The sequence below is a fragment of the Sebastes umbrosus genome, chromosome 17 (assembly GCF_015220745.1).
Source record: "Sebastes umbrosus isolate fSebUmb1 chromosome 17, fSebUmb1.pri, whole genome shotgun sequence".
Classification (NCBI taxonomy): domain Eukaryota; kingdom Metazoa; phylum Chordata; class Actinopteri; order Perciformes; family Sebastidae; genus Sebastes; species Sebastes umbrosus.
Genome location: NC_051285.1, coordinates 5,060,750 through 5,079,657, shown reverse-complemented (window position 1 = coordinate 5,079,657; position 18,908 = coordinate 5,060,750). Strand labels below are relative to the sequence as shown.

At 39.8% G+C, this 18,908-nt stretch overlaps 1 protein-coding gene across 6 annotated transcripts; it reads right to left on the bottom strand.

The window, feature by feature from the left end:
• Nucleotides 1-875: 875 nt before the first annotated feature.
• rsf1b.1 (remodeling and spacing factor 1b, tandem duplicate 1) lies at nt 876-17,913 on the bottom strand. Of its 6 annotated transcripts, none has more exons than XM_037748223.1 (17): nt 17,729-17,913; nt 14,829-14,920; nt 14,596-14,688; nt 14,260-14,465; nt 13,978-14,093; nt 11,474-13,776; nt 10,064-11,329; nt 9,463-9,741; nt 9,207-9,311; nt 9,046-9,125; nt 7,977-8,031; nt 7,784-7,893; nt 7,199-7,266; nt 6,699-6,915; nt 6,399-6,610; nt 6,114-6,293; nt 876-4,574 (listed from the first exon to the last, which is right to left on the bottom strand). In XM_037748223.1, exons 1-17 carry the CDS (start codon nt 17,880-17,882, stop codon nt 4,003-4,005), a joined length of 6,108 nt encoding a protein of 2,035 aa, XP_037604151.1. In that variant the 5' UTR covers nt 17,883-17,913; the 3' UTR covers nt 876-4,002. The 6 variants fall into 6 exon arrangements, with proteins under 6 accessions (XP_037604151.1, XP_037604152.1, XP_037604154.1 ...); XM_037748224.1 differs by having other exon boundaries at nt 10,064-11,452; nt 11,627-13,776; XM_037748226.1 differs by having other exon boundaries at nt 10,064-10,789; nt 11,417-13,776; nt 17,729-17,912.
• Between the last annotated feature and the right edge of the window lie 995 nt (nt 17,914-18,908).

Below are 18,908 nucleotides of genomic sequence, written 5' to 3'. Positions count from 1 at the left end.
CCCTTTCAAGACTGCGATAAACCGCCGAGTGCAAAACCGTGGTAACGCCATTTACCTCGCTCAGAGCTCACTGTTCCTTTAAAGGGACTGTTTGTAATTTCTTACACGTATAAAGCAATCCGGGTCGGTGTCCCATGCGCACTCGCATGTGGCTACGCTGTTCAGACTCAGACTCCAACACAAACTACACGGAAGCACCAAAACCGCAAAGTTAGTCTAGTGAAGCCCGTCTTGCAAAACAGTGTTGGCCGCGGTCGGAGGACGCGGGGGAGACCGTAGCTTTGGTCTCCAGGGCCGGAGTCTCTGCTGTACTCTGCTCCTCTGCCTGCCTTCACTCACACACCGTGCTTGTTCTCGCTATTTCGCCTCACTCTCACGTGCATGCGCGCACACTCCACACTGCAGAAGAGTTAGTTTAGCTCTGAGAATATCTAGTGAATGTACAGCGGACGTTTGTGCATAAATAAATGCTTCAGCTCCTCCAGACTAACAGAGGTTTCCCATGTCTTGTGAAGTGACGGGGCTCCGCAGAGAGAAACGTTATCCGCTCCGACCAAAACTCCGGTGTCTCCCCTGTTCCCTCCGGCTGCGGTCAGAGGCTGAGGCAGGAAAAGCCACACTAGGATCAGCATTGATTCATGGAGAGACCTTCGTCTGATCAGCTAACATTACTGCCAGGCAGCTGAAATATAGAGTGATGTTGTGGTCTATATCGAGCGAGCACAAACCCAACAAGCCCGACGCTGACTTTCGTTGACTTAACGGCCACAGGTGTCGCTGTTAACAAGCAATTCTAAAAGTTACAAACAGTCCCTTTAACAAACAAGCACCTTTCCAGGATTATTTCCACGTCAAAAGTCAGGCAAGACGGGGCGTCGTGAGGCTCGAAACCCATTTTATTATGACAAATGTACAAGATCAGATTCATATGAAATAACAGTAAAGTTAACAAAAATGTAAGGAGCAGACAAAAACACCAACAACCAGTCTACTAGCATCTATACACAGTGGACAGGGTGTCTTTCCTCCCAGATTCATCATGAGGTAAATAGGAAACTCTGTTTAACACTTCAGTCATTGGCACCGACTTCCTCCGTTAATCCCATCGCAGCCTTTTATTTTTGTCGCTTCCTCTCTCTCTCTTCTAACGCAGGTCTTGCTACAGGTTATTTCATAACCGTGAGACAACATATTAATACACTCTCCTCATCTCTGTGGAGAATTTAAAACAGGGTTACAAACAGCACACAGACATTCCTTTACTCAGACTCAACCCACCAGAACACACACTTTCTATTATTACATTTGTAGAATTGGGTTTTTCTATCTATATTCTGTCCAGCTACTCTAAAAGCTAAATATGTGTGTGTGTGTATAGAGGCCCAAGTTGTGTGCATTGCAAGCAGCACATATAGGCTTTTGTCTTGGAAGTCATGTTTTGGCCATCGCCGGTATCAAAACGGTATGATAAATAGAGTGGTTTTTCCTCTGTGAAGACCATGCTGAGACTAATTTACAAAATATTTTACAAACAGGCTTCATTTCCTCTCTTAAATCAGATGCCCTAGATTATTTTCTACGATAATCCTTTCTCTTTCTCTCCCCCCAAGCTTCTATAACATGCCTTTAGTAGGTCAGCGCATGCTTACCGATGCAGTTTCACTGCAAAATGATGAGATGCTGCGGCGTCTACGTAACAAGTCCTTCAGCAACAACAGGTCAGGAGATCCTTTAAAAACATGCCAAAGTTTTTCTGGTTTTGTTACAAAAAAAACTGTTGTGCCAATATTACTTCCCTACAAAAGAAAACTATTAGAAAGTCATGCAATCCCAAAGAATTGCCCAATATATTTTTCCATGATTAAAAAAATGCCTCTAAATATATTACAGCAAAAAACTACAGATATACACACAGACTGGTTCCAGCAGAGGTCAGTGAAGTCATTGGTTTGTTTTGTTTTTTTCTGTCCATTTCCCTCATTCAAAAACTGCATCCTGACTATCGCTTCAAAAACAAAAATTGTTCCACTAAGTTGGTTATTTTTCACAATCTTGATTTGAGGTTTAAAAGTCAGCTGACCCGAACGTCAACTCAAGATTATGAAAATAGAGAATGTGAATAAAAACACATGAAGATTCAGGGGAGGGGAATAAAACCGAAAAGAAGAGGGGGTGTTTTGGAGCTTAGTGTTATTTTAGTTAATAAAAGCCGCGGGTCTGCAGGTTTTTGAACCTTCTATGAAGGACAATGGTCAAAGAAAATAAGACACTTTACATTTCGCTCAACAGAGACAACAAATAAAAGTTTAGATATACAAAAAATACATTATTAAAAAAAAAAGTAACAAAAGTAATAACAGGAAACTAAACTAAAGCTCAAGAAGAGGAGGGACGTTTTACATCTGATTTTTGTTTCCCAACATAGTACTCAAAGAAACAGAGGGTTCACCACTGATACTGATGGCAGCGCACATAGTTAAAATAATTATATATGTATACAATATACAAAAGCTACTCTATGATTCAACAGAAAGTCCGAAGGAGAAGGCTGACAAATGAAGGTCGGTCGACTAGTTATTAGTCTAGAAGGTTATTCGACAAGAATAAATAGTCTCATCTAAAGCTTTCATAAATTATGTTTGAAAACAAAACAAAAAGCCGGAATAGGTTGACGTTTTGGGAAATACGCTTATTCGATTTCAGGAGGAGAGTTAGAGTGACACACATCTGAGCATTAAATATAAGGCTTGCAGTCAGTTGGCTTAGCACTAGGGCTATCACAATATCAGATTTTCACACTATTAGCGTCACCAAAAGGATAAATGATAATATTGCAATAATTTCTATAGATATTATCGTGATATTTTTTATATATAATACAGTTATCACCCCCTACAACCTACATACACTCTTTGATACCCTACTTAGCACAAAGACTGGAAACAGGGGTAAACCGCAGGCCTTGCTTTGCCCAAAAGGGAACAAAATGCACCAATTAACGCATTACATCTCATCTTTTAAATCTGTAGTACAGAAACAAAACGGCAAACTAACGTTTTTACACTACAGTACAGATTCTGTGCAAAACGGGAAGTGTAAAAAACCCGCCAATTTGCCGTTTTATGGAGGATGATGCGTCTGCGAATCAACGTTTTTGCACAGATTTAGCTATAGGTGTTAGTAGGCGGACTTGGGATTTACTGGTATCAACTTTTCATGCTGTGATAATATAACGGTAAACAGCGTTATCACGATAAGCATGAAACATTCCTGAAGTACTACTATTGCTGCTAAAATTTAAATGACTTTAAATGCACATTAATGTTTTCATACATATTCTGTATGTACAAAGGCTGAGACCTCAGCAGCGACCATTTTTCGAATCCGACCTTTTGCTGCATGTCTTCGGCTGTACTATCTAATAGATGCAAAAAAAGCCAAAAAACTCTCTGGCTGAAGGCAGATAAATAAGCACTTTTCCCAAAATGTCAAACGTAAAATCATGAATATTTTTTTAACGGATGCCAAGAACTTTAAATCAATTATGGAATGACTTATTATACTCTTAAAAAAAAAGAAACCCCAGTCGTTTAGCATTCAAACAGGAAGTCTTAAACCATTTCCTACACATTAAACTATTTCAATGTAGACGAGTACGGGAGATAAAATCTGCAGAAACAAAAGAAACGGTATGATGTGAGAGGAGAAATGACTTGTTTTTGGAGGGAGGAGGTGGTTTGGCAGTGGAGCTGGATGATGTGATTACCAAACAAATGAGAGTTGATAGTTCGGTGCCCTTATTTGCAGTACAATCCCACAGGGACAGCATCAGACTGGTGTCAGGGATCCAGTTCTTACTGTAGCAGAGATTGCTCCAGATGACACGAGTAAAAAGGACGACGAGGACGTGTTGGTGGGGGAGGGAATAATAAAGTTAAGCAATATAAAAATACAATACCACAAAAAATGAAACAGTACACCATTTTTTTTCTTTCTTTTTTTTTACAAATCTTCGTTATTGCAGACGTAGTCCACCAGGTCTGTGACTCCTAACAGGTCGTCTTCGTCTTCGTCCTGTGCCGGCATCTCCTGGCCAACCTGACCGTTTGGTGCAATGGCAGCGGCTGGCGTGGCGCTGGTGTTTTTGGGCTCCGGATGTGGGCCTGGAGCGGCGGCGGTGGCGGGCCGGCTGACGAGGCCCTCGAGGCTCTTTATCGGGCTCTGTCCGTTGGTGGGTGGAAGCTCCGCCGGATTGCAGTCCACTGGGTTTGTTCCCTTTGACTCCTCGTCTGCTGCTTTCTTCTCCTTCGGTTTCTCCTCCTCCTTCTCCTCCTTCTTCTCCTCCTCCTCTTCATCATCATCGTCCGAGTCGATGCGGTTCACGCGTTTACGGACGGGACGATCCTCCTCCGACGATTCGTCCGAGTCGTCGTCCGAGTCGTCGTCTTCGGAAGCTCTCCTGCGTTTTAGCGAAAGACGCATGCGCCGCTGCCGGGAATCTTCATCCGAGGAGTCGCCTTTCCTCTTCACCCTCCGATCCCTCGACTCCTCCTCGGAGCCTCTGGAGAAACTCGCTGCGAGAAGAACACAAGAGACGCCTTTAGGTGCCTGTAGATCTGCCAGGATCAACCGTTTTTGCGAATAAGATCATTCTTAGAAATGATGTCAACATAACTGCCGATACATCGTATCCATAATAGGCTGACATTGACTCTTGTTTGTATATTTTGTTTTTTAAGCGATTAAACAGCTAATTAAAGCAGGGCATAATTCTAAATGAATGTACTAAACCAAAACAAAGAGAAATCTCCCTGCAGCATGCCTCCGTTCCCTTTATCTATAATAGGATTTGTCAAGTAATTTCACACTGCAGCCGTGACTGGGTGACTCACCTCCTCCACAAGAACACACTGCATTTATTATGATGAAACTGGGAATATATGAGAATACTTTGCATCAGATCATTGTTATTTTCAGACTCATGTGATTTATACTACTTTAATGTATATTTTTTATCTCTATCTAGGCTTTATTTTATGACTAAAACAGGCAATTAACACTATAAATACATTTGATGACAGCAGTACTTCTGCTAAAAAGGCATAAAATGTAATTATTTCAGTTTCAAAAGGAAACTTTAGTCCTGTTTTACACACATGAGCTAACATCTCTATCACAGTTTGGTTTGTTTGTCTGACAGTTGCTGAAACAAATACATTAGAGAAGAGAGAGAGAGAGAGAGTTAAGACTGCATCCAGCATTACGGGACACTTCCTCTCATATCTGTGAAATGTCTTCTGGGGAAAAATGCAGTACAAACAACTCTGTTAAAGACCCGGTGAAATGAAAAATACATTTTCCCAGTTTTAATCCTGTGTCCCCGTGTTAATTGTTCATTTATCTCGTGTTATTTGCCGAATATGTGTAAAAACTAGGGACTAGGACTAACGCAAATTCATTTTAACGCTACTAATTTCATTAATGCAACTTGCGATTTTTAGGTTGTAGCGGGCTGTTTTAAAGCTAGAGTGAAGATACTGGTATCATATGACACTAGGAAACCTCAAGAATCCATTGGTACCAACCATGACATACTAGCTTGTTGTGAAGGAGGCGAAATAACGCTCCATATGCATCATTGTGCATGCTTAACTATCGGAAAGCAGGGTTGGAGATAAGCCACCAGTTTAAATCTGAAATATTGCCAAATAGGCGCTTTTGCTTTTCACTTCGACACCAAATCCTCCGCCATCTCTCGGTCTGTCAACTCTCTCTATGTATTGATAACACGGCGCTGAAAATTAACTAAATGCGTTTTTATTTCTGTGAAAAATAAATGACAGTGAGTACATAATGTAGTCGGTGTGTGCCCGACCACCGTGTAACACCGGTAACACCGACTACCGCGACAATGTCAAGTAGTACCTTAATGTCACTGTCCATGGTGCTGAACAGGTTTGTGAATTTTTAAGCAACATCTTTGTGTTAATACAGGGTAATCTTGTAAAATAATTAGATGACAGATTAGAAAAAGGCGTTATTATTGTTACTATTACTACCAGCATTGTGGTATCAAAACAAAGGTGATAATCTGGTGAGTGTTTCTGACTGACCCTCGCTGCTAGAGCTGTCCCGGCGGCCTCTGGGTCTCATCCTGGCTACGTTGGTTTCTGCCTGAGAGCCTTCGGACTCGGACGTCTCCCGGTAGTTCACCTGCTTCTTCTGACTCCGCCGAGACCGCCGTCGACTCATGTCCAGATCACTGTCGCTGTACTCGCTGGAGCCTTCAGTCACTGGACACACATTGATCAAAAAAAGATATTAGCAACAGAGAAGAGAAAGTAAAAAGGCGTGTTTGTCTAAAACAGGAATGTGATACTAAATAACACAATATATACCTATCTCATCTTCATCCTCCTCATCCGTTTCCTCCTCTTCATCATCCGAGTACCCTCTCGGTCTTCGCCGCTTTCTGGAGCTTCGTCGTCGTTTCGCAGTCAATCTGCGCCGCGAAGCAACGCGCCGCTTACCGCTGCTGTCGCTGTTGTTGGAGTCCGCATCCGATTCAGCGTCTGAGTTATTCTCCGACACGACAAACTCTTCTTCTGAGCTGCATCGAAAGATCAACAAATTTAGCTGTTTGATTTGACACCTATGAGATCAGTCAAATGGGCCAAAACGTCAGCGTAGTTTGGTACCTTTCACTGATGCGAAACTCCTCCTCACTCTCCTCCTCGTCCACGGTGCTGTCGCTGTCCAGGTCATTGAGTCGCCGGCGTTTTTTCCTGCGCAGACCGGCCGGCAGTTGTGGTTGAGGGGTACCGTTTTCCTTGCCCTCATCTGCTTGAGTGATGGCGGACATATCCTTTCCTCTGAGCCCCGTGATGTTGGCCATGTCTTTACCCCGTCCAGCTCCTGTAGAAAACACCCCTCATCATTTTCTCAGATCTTTAAGGAATAGTTTGACGTTTTGGGAAATTCTGCCTGCCAGCAGCTCTAAAGATCACTAATTAACACGTTATATTTTGTGTTGTGGTTTTATGGGGTATTATGTGCTGGACTATTTCTTGTCTTCTGTTATGCTAATTTTGGTATTGATCTCTTCATCTAGCTCTTGATAAAGAAAGCACATTTTCCAAACTGTTGTACTACTGCTTTAAAATTATTTTCTAAAGAGTAAGAACTTGTGTCCTCGTACCTCCGCCCTCTGCTTCTTTGATGTCTTCCTCAATTGCCTCCTCGATCGCCTCGTCAAATTCGTCAAATCTGAAAAATCAACATGAACAACAATTACATTTTATGTGCGGTAGAAAACATCGTACTTCATCAGAACATCAGCTGTTTTTTTCCTGCAAAGAGAGACAATATGCAATTCTGCCATCATATTTTAAACGCCGCTGAAATCACTTTGTCCCCAGTGTCCGCTCCGGCCGCCCAGTTAGGAATGCGCCTCATGAACCCGGTGTGTGGTGTAATATTTGATGAAATGCCAGCGGGGACTGTGGTCTAAGAAGAGTCGTGGTTTGGCATCGCTTATAGGCTACCGTTAGTATCTTAATGTGCACGTTTTATCATCTTCCACCTTCTCTCTCTCTCAAACACACACACACAGCGAGCGACATAGCGTTTGTTTTCTTACCTCTTAGACTGTGAACATGTGGATTTCTTAGTGTTATATTATAAAATAAACCTTTCTGAATGTTTTTGTAGTATTACAACAACCAGAAACATCATATGTGAAAATAAAATAAAAATCAGCATTAACAAAGCCTAAAGCACAGACCTGTAGCTGATGGATTTCTTATTCCTCGTTGACCGTCGACCCCAGCTTTTTCGCTTTGCTTCTTTCTTCTCTTTGATGATGATCTCTGGCTTTTCTTCCTCCACATCCCCCTGTAAACGAGTGAGTTATATTTTTATATAATACATGTATTTATCGGGGAAAAAAAATGTACAATCTCACGTGATGTACTTACTGAGGGCGTGATGATGTTTTCAAGACTGATTCCAACGTAAATGAGACGCTCTTTCCTGGAGGAGAAAATACACATTAAGAAAGTGCTCAAATGTAATTTAAATCATACTAGTACCAACCAATAAACTCTTCACCATTTATTATAATAATTAGCATGTGTGTTTTAACTTTTCATCTCATCTTCAACCGCTTATCCGGGGTTGGGTCGCGGGGGCAACAGCTCCAGCAGGGGACCCCAAACCTCCCTTTCCTGGGCCACATTAACCAGCTCTGACTGGGGGATCCCGAGGCGTTCCCAGGCCAGTGTGGAGATATAATCTCTCCACCTAGTCCTGGGTCTTCCCCGTGGTCTCCTCCCAGCTGGTCGTGCCTGGAACACCTCCTTAGGGAGGCGCCCAGGGGGCATCTGTACCAGATGCCCGAACCACCTCAGCTGGCTCCATTCAACGCAAAGGAGTAGCGGCTCTACTCCGAGTCCCTCACGGATGACTGAGCTTCTCACCTTATCTCTAAGGGAGACGCCAGCCACCCTCCTGAGGAAACCCATTTCGGCCGCTTGTACCCGCGATCTAGTTCTTTCGGTCATGACCCAGCCCTCATGACCATAGGTGAGAGTAGGAACGACGATTGACCGGTAGATCGAGAGCTTTGCTTTCCGGCTCAGCTCTCTTTTCGTCGCAGCGGTGCAGTAAAGCGAATGCAATACCACTCCCGCTGCTCCGATTCTCCGGCCAATCTCACGTTCCATTGACCCCTCACTCGCGAACAAGACCCCGAGGTACTTGAAGTCCTTTAACTTTTCAGTCATGTTCAAATGTTCAAATGTTGGCAGCACTTCAAAGCTTTTACTGTGAAGGAGCTGGAGTTTCACATTAAACGCTGGGATTAGAGTTCATCTAAATCTGCGTCACGATATAAAAATATCCAGTGTGACGTCACCAAAAACAGTGATGCTTTTTTCACCTGACACCCCATGCTGGGATTGTTTAGGTGTCTCTCAATCCCTACAAAGGCAGCCGTTACAGTGTGTGCACATCTTTAATCAACAGTTGAGGGACAAAATGTCTCACCTTCTCTCGGCCCGTTCTTTCTTTTTCAAAGAAGCGTCGAGATTTACGAGCTGCTCTTCTAGTTTGTCGCAGAGTAGCTTCTGCAGAGGGGATTAACCAGGGAAACATTAATATTATCACATTTATTATCTTTGATATTTGGTGCTCTGACTGGTACGTACATGTTGACATGGTGGACAGAACCATTCTCCGTCGGGGATGATCATGAGCGGAGGCCTCAGACAGGCTGTGTGGTACCCGCTGTCACACGAATCACACAGCAAGATCTGGGGACGAGATGTTGACGGTTTGTTAACTCAATAAATCATTTACATAACTTTCAAGCAAAACTCTGGGATTGATTTAACTTAATTTAATTTATATGGTTATATATAGATATATAGGCTGGTACAATGATGAGTTGTTGTGAGTACCCACCAGCTCAGGGTGATTTGGAAGACCACAATGTTTGCAGGGGTCGTCATTTGGAGGTAGGTCGTCGTCTGTGGACGTCGAGGAGTCCGAGCTTCGTCTTTCTCGGTTACGATTTCGCCGCTTTCTGCTTCGCTCCACCTTGTAGTCTTCGTCGCTGGGGTCCTCGCTCTCCTCCTCCTCCTCACTGGACTCCTCGTCGCTGTTGCCGTCCTCGTCTTCGGAGCCTTTCTTTCTGCGGCGCGTTCGCGTGTTGGACCACCGAAGCCTCCGTCTCTTTCTCCCCTTAAACGAGCACAACAGGTTGACTTTCAACAGAGCGACTTTCAACAGAGCAGATAAAGGTAAAGGAAATCAGGAAATCTAATCTTACAACTTAAATTACTGATTTCCCAATTCATCAAGTGTCATGTTTATACGCTTTTGTTTAACCTTCCAGAAGCCCAGTGGTTTCAGCTCAAACAGCTAAAATATGGCTGCATGTTTTGGGACATGACATAAAGTAAAGCTGCTACTTTTTTTTTCAAATGTATGGTCCTTTTATTTGATGATCATAAAAGATGCTTTGAAAACGATGTAAATGATGCATATGAGTGAGCAATCTTACCTTCGGTTTGGGCTGACCCTCCTGATCGGCCTTTTTCTCTCTTGGTTTCCTCTGAACAGCTTTCTCCTCCTCTTCCTCCTCTTTGTCCTCCTCGTCTTTTTCTTCTTTCTCATCCTTGTCGTCCTCGCGCTTTTCAGACGCCTGTGATTTCTCCAGCTTCCTGTCGTGGATCTCTACTGCCTTTGACGTCGGTCTGGAGATCCTCGGTGATCTCCGGAGAGATCTCCCCGTGTTCGTATCGGACTCTGAATCCGCTTGTCTCTCCTCTCTCTGAAGTTTGGCTTTCCTCCGGTGGGCTAGGGGCCTGACTCTCCGACGGGAAGCCTGAGTTTTCCCGCCGTTTGCTACCTTCTTTTTTGCCACAGAGTCTTCTTCTTCACTTTTGCTTTTACTTTCCTCGTCAGTGGGCTTTTCGCTCTCCGGTTCTTTGCTTGGGTGGCTGTCTTTCTCCGTTTCAGTTGAGGATTTGCCGTCGGTTTCTTTGCTCACATTTTGTTGACCAGATTCCACCGTTTTGGTCGCGGCTTCACTCTCTTTATTACCAAGCTTCTCCTCTTTTGTTTCGTCTGTTTTTGAGAGTTTATCTGTTGTGGAATCCTCTTTATTGTCTTTGTCTTGACACAGGTGTTTCTCACTGTCTTTTTTAAGTTTTCCCTCGTCGGTTTCCTTTTGCTTTTCTTTGTCCGTGTCCTTATTTGTTTTCTTGTCTGTGTCCTTTTTCGTTTCCTTGACTGTGTCCTTTTGCTGTTCTTTGTCTGTGTCCTTTTTCTTGACTGTGTCTTCTTGATTTTCTTCTGCGTCCGTTTTCTTTTCTTTGTCCGTGTCCTTAATTGTTTTCTTGTCTATGTCCTTTTTCGTTTCCTTGACTGTGTCCTTTTGCTTTTCTTTGTCCGTATCCTTATTTTTTTCCTTGACTGTCTCATTTTGTTTTTCGTCTGTGACCTTTTTCTTTTCCTTCTCTGTGTCCTTTATTGTTTCCTTGCCTGCGTCCTTTTGATTTTTTGCTGAGTCTGTTTTCTTTTCTTTATCCATGTCCTTATTTGTATTCCTGTCTGTGTCCTTTTTCGTTTCCTTGACTGTGTCCTTTTGCTTTTCCTTGTCTGTGTCCTTTTTCTTTTCCATGTCTGTGTCCTTTTTCTTTTCTTTATCCGTGTCCTTTTTCTTTTCCTTGTCTGTGTCCTTTTTCTTTTCCTGGTCTGTGTCCTTTTTCTTTTCTTTGTCTGTGTCCTTTTCCTTGACCGTGTCCAATTGTTTTTCCTTGTCTGTGTCCTTTTTTGTTTCCTTGACCATGTCCTTTTGCTTTTCCTTGTCTGTGTCCTTTTTCTTTTCTTTGTCTGTGTCCTTTTTCGTTTCCTTGACCGTGTCCAACTGTTTTTCCTTGACTGTGTCCTTTTTCTTTTCACTGTCTATGTCCTTTTTCGTTTCCTTGACCGTGTCCTTTTGCTTTTCTTTGTCTGTGTCCTTTTTCTTTTCCTTGTCTGTGTCCTTGTCTGTGTCCTTTTTTGTTTCCTTGACCGTGTCCAATTGTTTTTCCTTGTCTGTGTCCTTTTTCATTTCCTTGACTGTGTCCCTTTTCTTTTCACTGTCTGTGTCCTTTTTCTTTTGTTTGTCCATGTCCTTTTTCTTTTCCTTGTCTGTGTCCTTGTTTGTGTCCTTTTTCTTTTCTTTGTCTGTGTCCTTTTTCGTTTCTTTGACCGTGTCCAATTGTTTTTCTTTGTCCATGTCCTTTTTCTTTTCCTTGTCTGTGTCCTTTTGCTTTTCCTTGTCCGTGTCCTTGTCTGTGTCCTTGTCCGTGTCTTTTTTCTTTTCCTTGTCCGTGTCCTTTTTCATTTCCTGCTCTGTGTCCTTTTTCTTGTCAGCATCCTTTTCACTTTCTGATGACGGACGCTCTGCCTCCATTTTTTTAGGCTGTTCTTCAGACACCTTTTCCTGCTGTGCGTCTGGTCTTTTATCAGTTTCTTTAGAGACGTTTGTCTCCTCCACAGCGCTGGATGGTTTATCTTTCCCTTCAGATGCTTCCTCGGTCTTCTTTCGTGAGTTAATCTCAGTTTTGTCATCCTCTTGTGGCTTTGTCAGATCGGGTTTAACGGCCACTGCTTCCACCTCCATAGACGCGGGAGCGGACTCGCTTATCCTGGAAACATCATGTATCGTACCATCACAGTTGACAGGTTTCTTTACAGCTTCTGTCTTCTCTGTCTTCTCAGCGTTAGTCTCAGAGGCTTTCTCTGGTTTCATCTCTGCATCTTTGACGTTGTCAACAGGTTTACATGATTTGTCGAGCTTTTTAATAACAGACGACTCCACACTCTCTTCAGGTGTTCCTTCTGATTTCTCACAGATTGCTGGTTTGTCTGCCTTTTTAATGACATTACAGCTTTGTGTGGTTTCTGTCTTATCACTGTTTTTTAGGATTTCTGTCTTTTTAATGACAGACGGTGACGCCGTGTTTTCAGATTTCTTTGCAGGATCTTTGTCTGTTGTTTTGATGACTCCCGGCTTTTCTTTCGGCGCCGATTTATCCGATTTCTCTACATTAGCCTCACATGTCGCCGTTTCTTTAGCATCACTCACTGTTACATTTTCTGACGTCTTTGTTTCTTCAGTCTTACTCGACTCTGATGCTTCTGCACCGGCTGGTTTTGCCTCTGAATCTTTTGATTCTTTGGATGTGACTTTCTCTGACTCACCAGTTGTTAATGTTTTATCAGTTATCTTTAATGTCTTGTCTTCTGGACGAGACTCTTTCGTATCAATGTTTTTTTGATGCTCTCCATGATTAGACGGCCTCTCTGCTGCATTATTTACGTCTTTAGGTAAAGGCGGCGGTTCCCCTTTCTTTTCTTTTGATGCCGTGCTTTCCTTTTCTACCTGCACATCTAGATTTTTCTTGCCAGAGTCTGCTTGGTTCGATGCTTCATCCTTTTTATCTTTCGTGTCCTCCTTGTCTGCAGCTGGAGAGTCTCTCTTTTCTACAGATTTACCTGCAGCTGGTTCAGTCGTCTGCTCTTTGTCGACGCCGGCGTCTTTTAGTGACCCGCTTGAACGACCCTGGAGGTCTTTCTCTGACGCAGGCTGAACTTCGCCGTTAACATGATCATTTACTTTCTTCGTCTGTTCAGGAGTCGGGTCAGGTTTAGGAGCCTCCTTGACCTGAGGAACAGACGGGTTTTGCACTATGATGCCACTGCTTTTCTCAAAGTCTTCAGTAAACTTCATTCCTCTTTTTTTCAAAGGGATTTTGGCCTGTTGGTCGTTCTTCAGAGCTTGTTGAATCTCCTCCACGCTGCTCTTCTTGGCCTCCTCTCCCTTTTCTGCCTTTACTGATATACATGGCGTCTCAGCGGCAGGTTCGCTTGTTGCTGTGCTTGTTTTAGCATCCGACACGTCCATCGGCTCTTCTTTGATGCTCTGGGCTTTTGTACCGACACTGAGATCCACGGCCGATTTTTCTGAACTGAGATCCACGGCAGATTTTTCTGAACTGAGATCGACGGCCGATTTTTCTGAACAGAGCTCTGCTTCAGCTTTGCCTTCAATGATGCCTACAATGATGCCGTTCAGTGACGATTTGGCCTCAGAAGCTTCTGATTTCAAGTCATCTTTCTGCGTTACTTTTTCATCGTTCTCCGTCTTTGGCGAAACTGGACCGACAGTCTTGTTGGAGTCTTTAATGTCTTCATCTGATGTGTCCTCACTCTTTTTAACTTCACCTGTAATGTAAATATAAAACAAAAGATCAAATGAGTGCGTGTAATTAATAGAGAAAGGAATCTTTAATTCAAATTCAATGTTTGGTGCCATTTAACTGACAGTCGTGTTTCAAATTGTATTTTAGTAGACAAAAGACAGGAATGAATGGTTTGGATCAGTTTACAATCAGTAAACAAGTCATTTTAAAGTCAAAACTTTACCGTCTTCTGTTTTACCCTCTTCACCGGCAAGTTTGGCTTCTTCGTCTTTTTTTAATAGCGCCGGGTCAATTTGTGTCTTGAGCAGAGCCAGAACCTCAGCCAAGTCATTTCTACTACTACAGGAGGAAAAGAGAGGATAGATATATATAATCATTTCTTTCTCAGAGTAAATAACACACACAGTAGCCTGCTTTTATGGAGAGCATTAGCATTTAAATGTCATTTCATATCACGGTGCCTGCAGCGTATTTGTTCCATTATGCATCACTTTTGTCTGCTTACCTGACAATGCACTTCCACGACGACCCGTCCAAGTCGTCCTGCTCCTCCACGTAAACACGCACGTTGTCGTCCTGGTCCAGTTGATACCAGTACATCTGACCGTCTTTGTCCCGGCCGATCGGCTGCAGACGCATCTTATCCGGGTCCTCCTCATTGATGGCGGTTTTGAACTTAACATTGTCATCAAACTGACACTCACACAAATACTGGAGACAAGAAGAAGAAAGGCACAAAATGTGTCAAAATACAATAACATACATCACTAAGATCTACGTCTATATGTGAGGAAACCAGACTACCCTCCTAAAAAGCAAGAACAACAAACATTGTGCCTACTTTAAGTATCCCCGTCTTGCACTCCGCCGGCAGCTCCTGGTATCCTTTCTGTTCCAGTTCCCATGCCCACGTTGTGTTGAACTCTTGACATACCTGCAAGGGAAATGAGACATTTAAATCAGCATATGAATAATTTGAAATCCTTAACTTATTTTCTTGTCATCTGCTTTGTGTTCTATTACACATTTATTATGCTTATAAATACATATAAAAGCTCAAAGTTATTAATTTACCTTCACTAGATACTTCTCCCATCTGTCCGCTGACACCGACTTGCCAATCTTCCTCAGCAATTTGACGTGAATATCAACCAGCAGCTTTGGAACTGAGGAAACATTAGAAAGACATTGTGGTCACTCACAAAGAGTCTAAAACCCATTTAAAACGCAACTTAGCACCAGTTACACGTAGTTCATTAGAGACGCACAGTCAATAACAGTGACGGATATCAGAATCAGTAGCTGTAGCTGTTAATGAAATGCTTATTTACGCCACACAGCCCCAAAATATTCAATTTATTTTGCTAAACTAACAACTTTTAAATGCACATTAGTATCCTGATGAGGACTCTTAACCGGTCTTTGGTCATATTCACATTCAATTTGACCACTTCTACCAAAATAAGTGACGTAGTTGTTTTGTTTTCTGATTAATTCATATATTGATTGAGTCGTAGAGGTGCCCGTGATGTGCAATGATCAAAAACATGAATATATTCCTGTACATACACCAGTATATTTAAGAAGAAGAAGAAGAAGAAGAAGAAGAAGAAGAAGAAGAAGAAGAAGAAGAAGAAGAAGAAGTATACGAAGAAGAAGAAGAAGAAGAATACGAACAAGAATAAGAAGAAGAAGTATATGAAGAAGAAGAATACAAAGAATACGGAGAATAAGAAGAAGAATACGAAGAATACGGAGAAGAATACGTAGAAGAATACGAAGAAGAAGAAGAAGAAGAAGAAGAAGAATACAAAGAAGAAGAAGAAGAAGAAGAAGAAGAAGAAGAAGAATCTTCCCATTGTTTCTACCCGTTAAAAGGGGAGTTTTTTTCTTGCTACTGTCGCACCTGAGGGGATCTCTTGTTAGGTCTCTAAATTATAGAGTACCGTCTAGATCTGCTCTATTTGAAAAGCATCTTGAGATAACTTCTGTTAAGAAGAAGAAGAAGAAAGCAGCACAGTCTGTGGATGTATTGGATTTAAACATTGGTTTTGGCCTGGGCAAAGATATTATTATTAGTCTGCAGTTGAGGTAAATAAAGCCCCTATTTGCCACTTTTTGAGGATTTACATTATTAATACAACTATTGATCTGACACTGCGTCCCATAATGATGAATCACTGGGATGTACAAACATTAACATATTTTGACTGTATATTTTCCAAGAATTTATTATTTAAATGATTTAATTAAAAGTGTTGATATTTATTGCATATATATATAAAAAATATTATATATTTTTTTAAATAGTTAATTTCTTATCTTATTTTATCTTTATTTTGAAAGTAAAACACATTTTGACTGTATACTTTCCAAGAATTTATTATTTAAATGATTTAATTAAAAGTGTTGCTATTTATTGCAGATATATATATATAAAAAAATTATATAATTTTTTAAAATATTTAATTTATCTTATTTTATCTTTATTTTGAAAGCTTCCGCCGGAAGTCGAGGAAAAATTAAGCCCTATTCACTAATAAAGTGAGAGAAAACCTCGACTAAATCGTCTGTTTTATGATAATAATACATTATAATTATACACAGGTATGTTTTCCACTTCGAGTATCAGCTGTGGGACGCAGTTAAGTTGTATTTAAGTGCAGAAGAAGTTATAAAACCACACAATAACACACAACCAGCTAACGTTAGCTGCTAGTTGTAAACAAAACAAATAGTGCAAATAAATAAATACTGGATGATTATGTAGAGTATGTACTGCATGCACAGTGAGTATGGTGTTTGTATTATTAAATATTATTATATATTATTTAAGTGTAAGTTCATTTGAAGCAAGAAAATATTAGACACTCAATCAGGAACCTGTGCAAAGAAACCAAAAAAATAGTCAAGTTATCTATAATAAGCAGATTTGCTTTTATATAAACACAAAGATAAATCACTGGGGTATACAAACTTTAACATATTTTGACTGTATATTTTCCCAAGAATTAATTATTTAAATTGTTTTAATGAGAAAGTGTTGATATTTATTGCATACATATATATATATATATATATATATATATATATAAAAATAATATGTATTTTTATATATATATACATTAATATATATATATATAAATAATATGTATTTTTTTAATAGCTAATTTCTTATCTAATTTTTTCTTTTTATCTTTATTTTATCTTTATTTTGAAAGTAAAACATATTTTGACTGTATATTTTCCAAGAGTTTTATTATTTTAATTATTTAATTAAAAGTGTTGATATGTATTGCATATATATATATATATATATGAAGAATATTATTATTATTATTTTAATAGTTAATTTATCTTATCTTTATTTTTATCTTTATTTTATCTTTATTTTGAAAGTAAAACATTTTGACTGTATATTTTCCAAGAGTTTATTATTTAATTAAAAGTGTTGATATGTATTGCACATATATATATATATATATATATATAAAAAATATAATATATAGTTTTTCTTTAATAGTTCATTTATCTTATTTTATCTTTATCTTACAAACTCTAACATATTTTGACTGTATATTTTCCCAAGAATTAATTACTTAATTTTATTTTATGAGAAAGTGTAGATATTTATTGCAGATATATATAAAAAATATTATTTTTAATAGTTATTTATCTTTATTTTGAAAGCTTCCGCCGGAAGTCGCGGAAAAATTAAGCCCTATTCACTAAAAAAGTGAGAGAAAACCTCGACTAAATCTGCTGTTTCTCATAATAATAATCATTTAATTGTGCACAGGTATGTTTTCCACTTCGAGCAGCATCTCTGAGTCGCAGTTAAGTTGTATTTAAGTGCAGAAGAAGGTTATAAAACAGCACAATAACACACAACTAGCTAACGTTAGCTGCTCGAGAGAGAGAGAGTCTCCTCCTCCTCCTCCGGGTCTTTATGTCTCTCTGTTTATCTCACTCACCGGAGGATGTGTCCTGCAGGTATCGCTCCAGCTGCGGGAAGGTGAGCTCCGGCAGGTCCAGCAGCGCTCCGTACCGCTCCAGGAAGGAGCAGATCGAGGCGTAGTTTGGACTCAGACCGGAGGAAGAAGTCGGGGTTGCCGCCGAAGCAGCCATCTTTTCCTACAACCAGCGAGTCAAGAGCCAACGGCCGGAAATACTACTACGGGACTTCCGGTGTTAGCAAAATAAAGGATGATTAAAATCTTCATAAATAGGATAGGAAAATAAATAAATAAATAAATACAAAGAAAAAAAGTAACTAATAATAATAAAAAATGTATAAAAATAAAATAAATAAAAAAGCTTCTCAGAGATAACTGTGATGGGTCGCAGGACTACAATACTTCCGGTTTTAACAAAATAAAAGCTGATCAAAATCTTTTTTTCTTTTTTTTATTGATTATTAATAATTAATCATTAACAGTATATGTACAGTGAAAACATTTTTTTTTTGCCCAACAAAAAACAAAGCAACAACAAAAAATACATTTTAAATTATGGATAAGAAAAAAATTATAGACAACAAAACAGAAATAATAGAAAATGATAAATAGAATAGGAAAATAAAAATAAATAAATGAAAAGTAATTAAATAAAATAATAATAATAATAATTAAAAATATATTCTATATTATGGATAAATAAAATTATAGAAAACAAACTACAATAACTTCTACAATAAAATAAAAGTTGAATAAACATTTTTTTTCTTTCAAAGGTCTTTTTTTATGATTATTTTATTTTTTGAATATTTTATTTTCACATTTTTTAGTTAACGAAATATACCAAACATACAAAACACAAACTCACACAAACATGGCTCCAAATTTCCTCCATACCCTACCCACATACAAACTGAAAAAGAACCATACTCAAAGTGGGCTAATTAACAATCATTGAATTAAAAAGGATATGGAAAAAAATAATTAAATACACAAATAAAGAAATCATAAATAACGAGATCCAGTGTTCTGACTTATTCAGATGACTAATGATGTATAAAGTCTGACAATTTTGTTATATCAGATCCAATATACTGTAGGTGTTGGTAAGGAATCCATATAGGTTAAATAAGGTTGCCAAATCTTCAGAAAGTTTAATTGATTATTAATAATTAATTAAACAGTATATGTACAGTGA

Excerpts from the sequence above, each read along its gene's own strand:
- rsf1b.1 (XM_037748221.1), bottom strand. The coding sequence starts at position 17,882 with ATGGCTGCTTCGGCGGCAACCCCGACTTCTTCCTCCGGTCTGAGTCCA. Across the intron at positions 14,466-14,595 it reads GCAAGACGGGGATACTTAAA|TATTTGTGTGAGTGTCAGTT; the intron begins GTAGGCACAATG and ends TCTTGTCTCCAG. Across the intron at positions 14,094-14,259 it reads TCGTGGAAGTGCATTGTCAG|TAGTAGAAATGACTTGGCTG; the intron begins GTAAGCAGACAA and ends TTCCTCCTGTAG.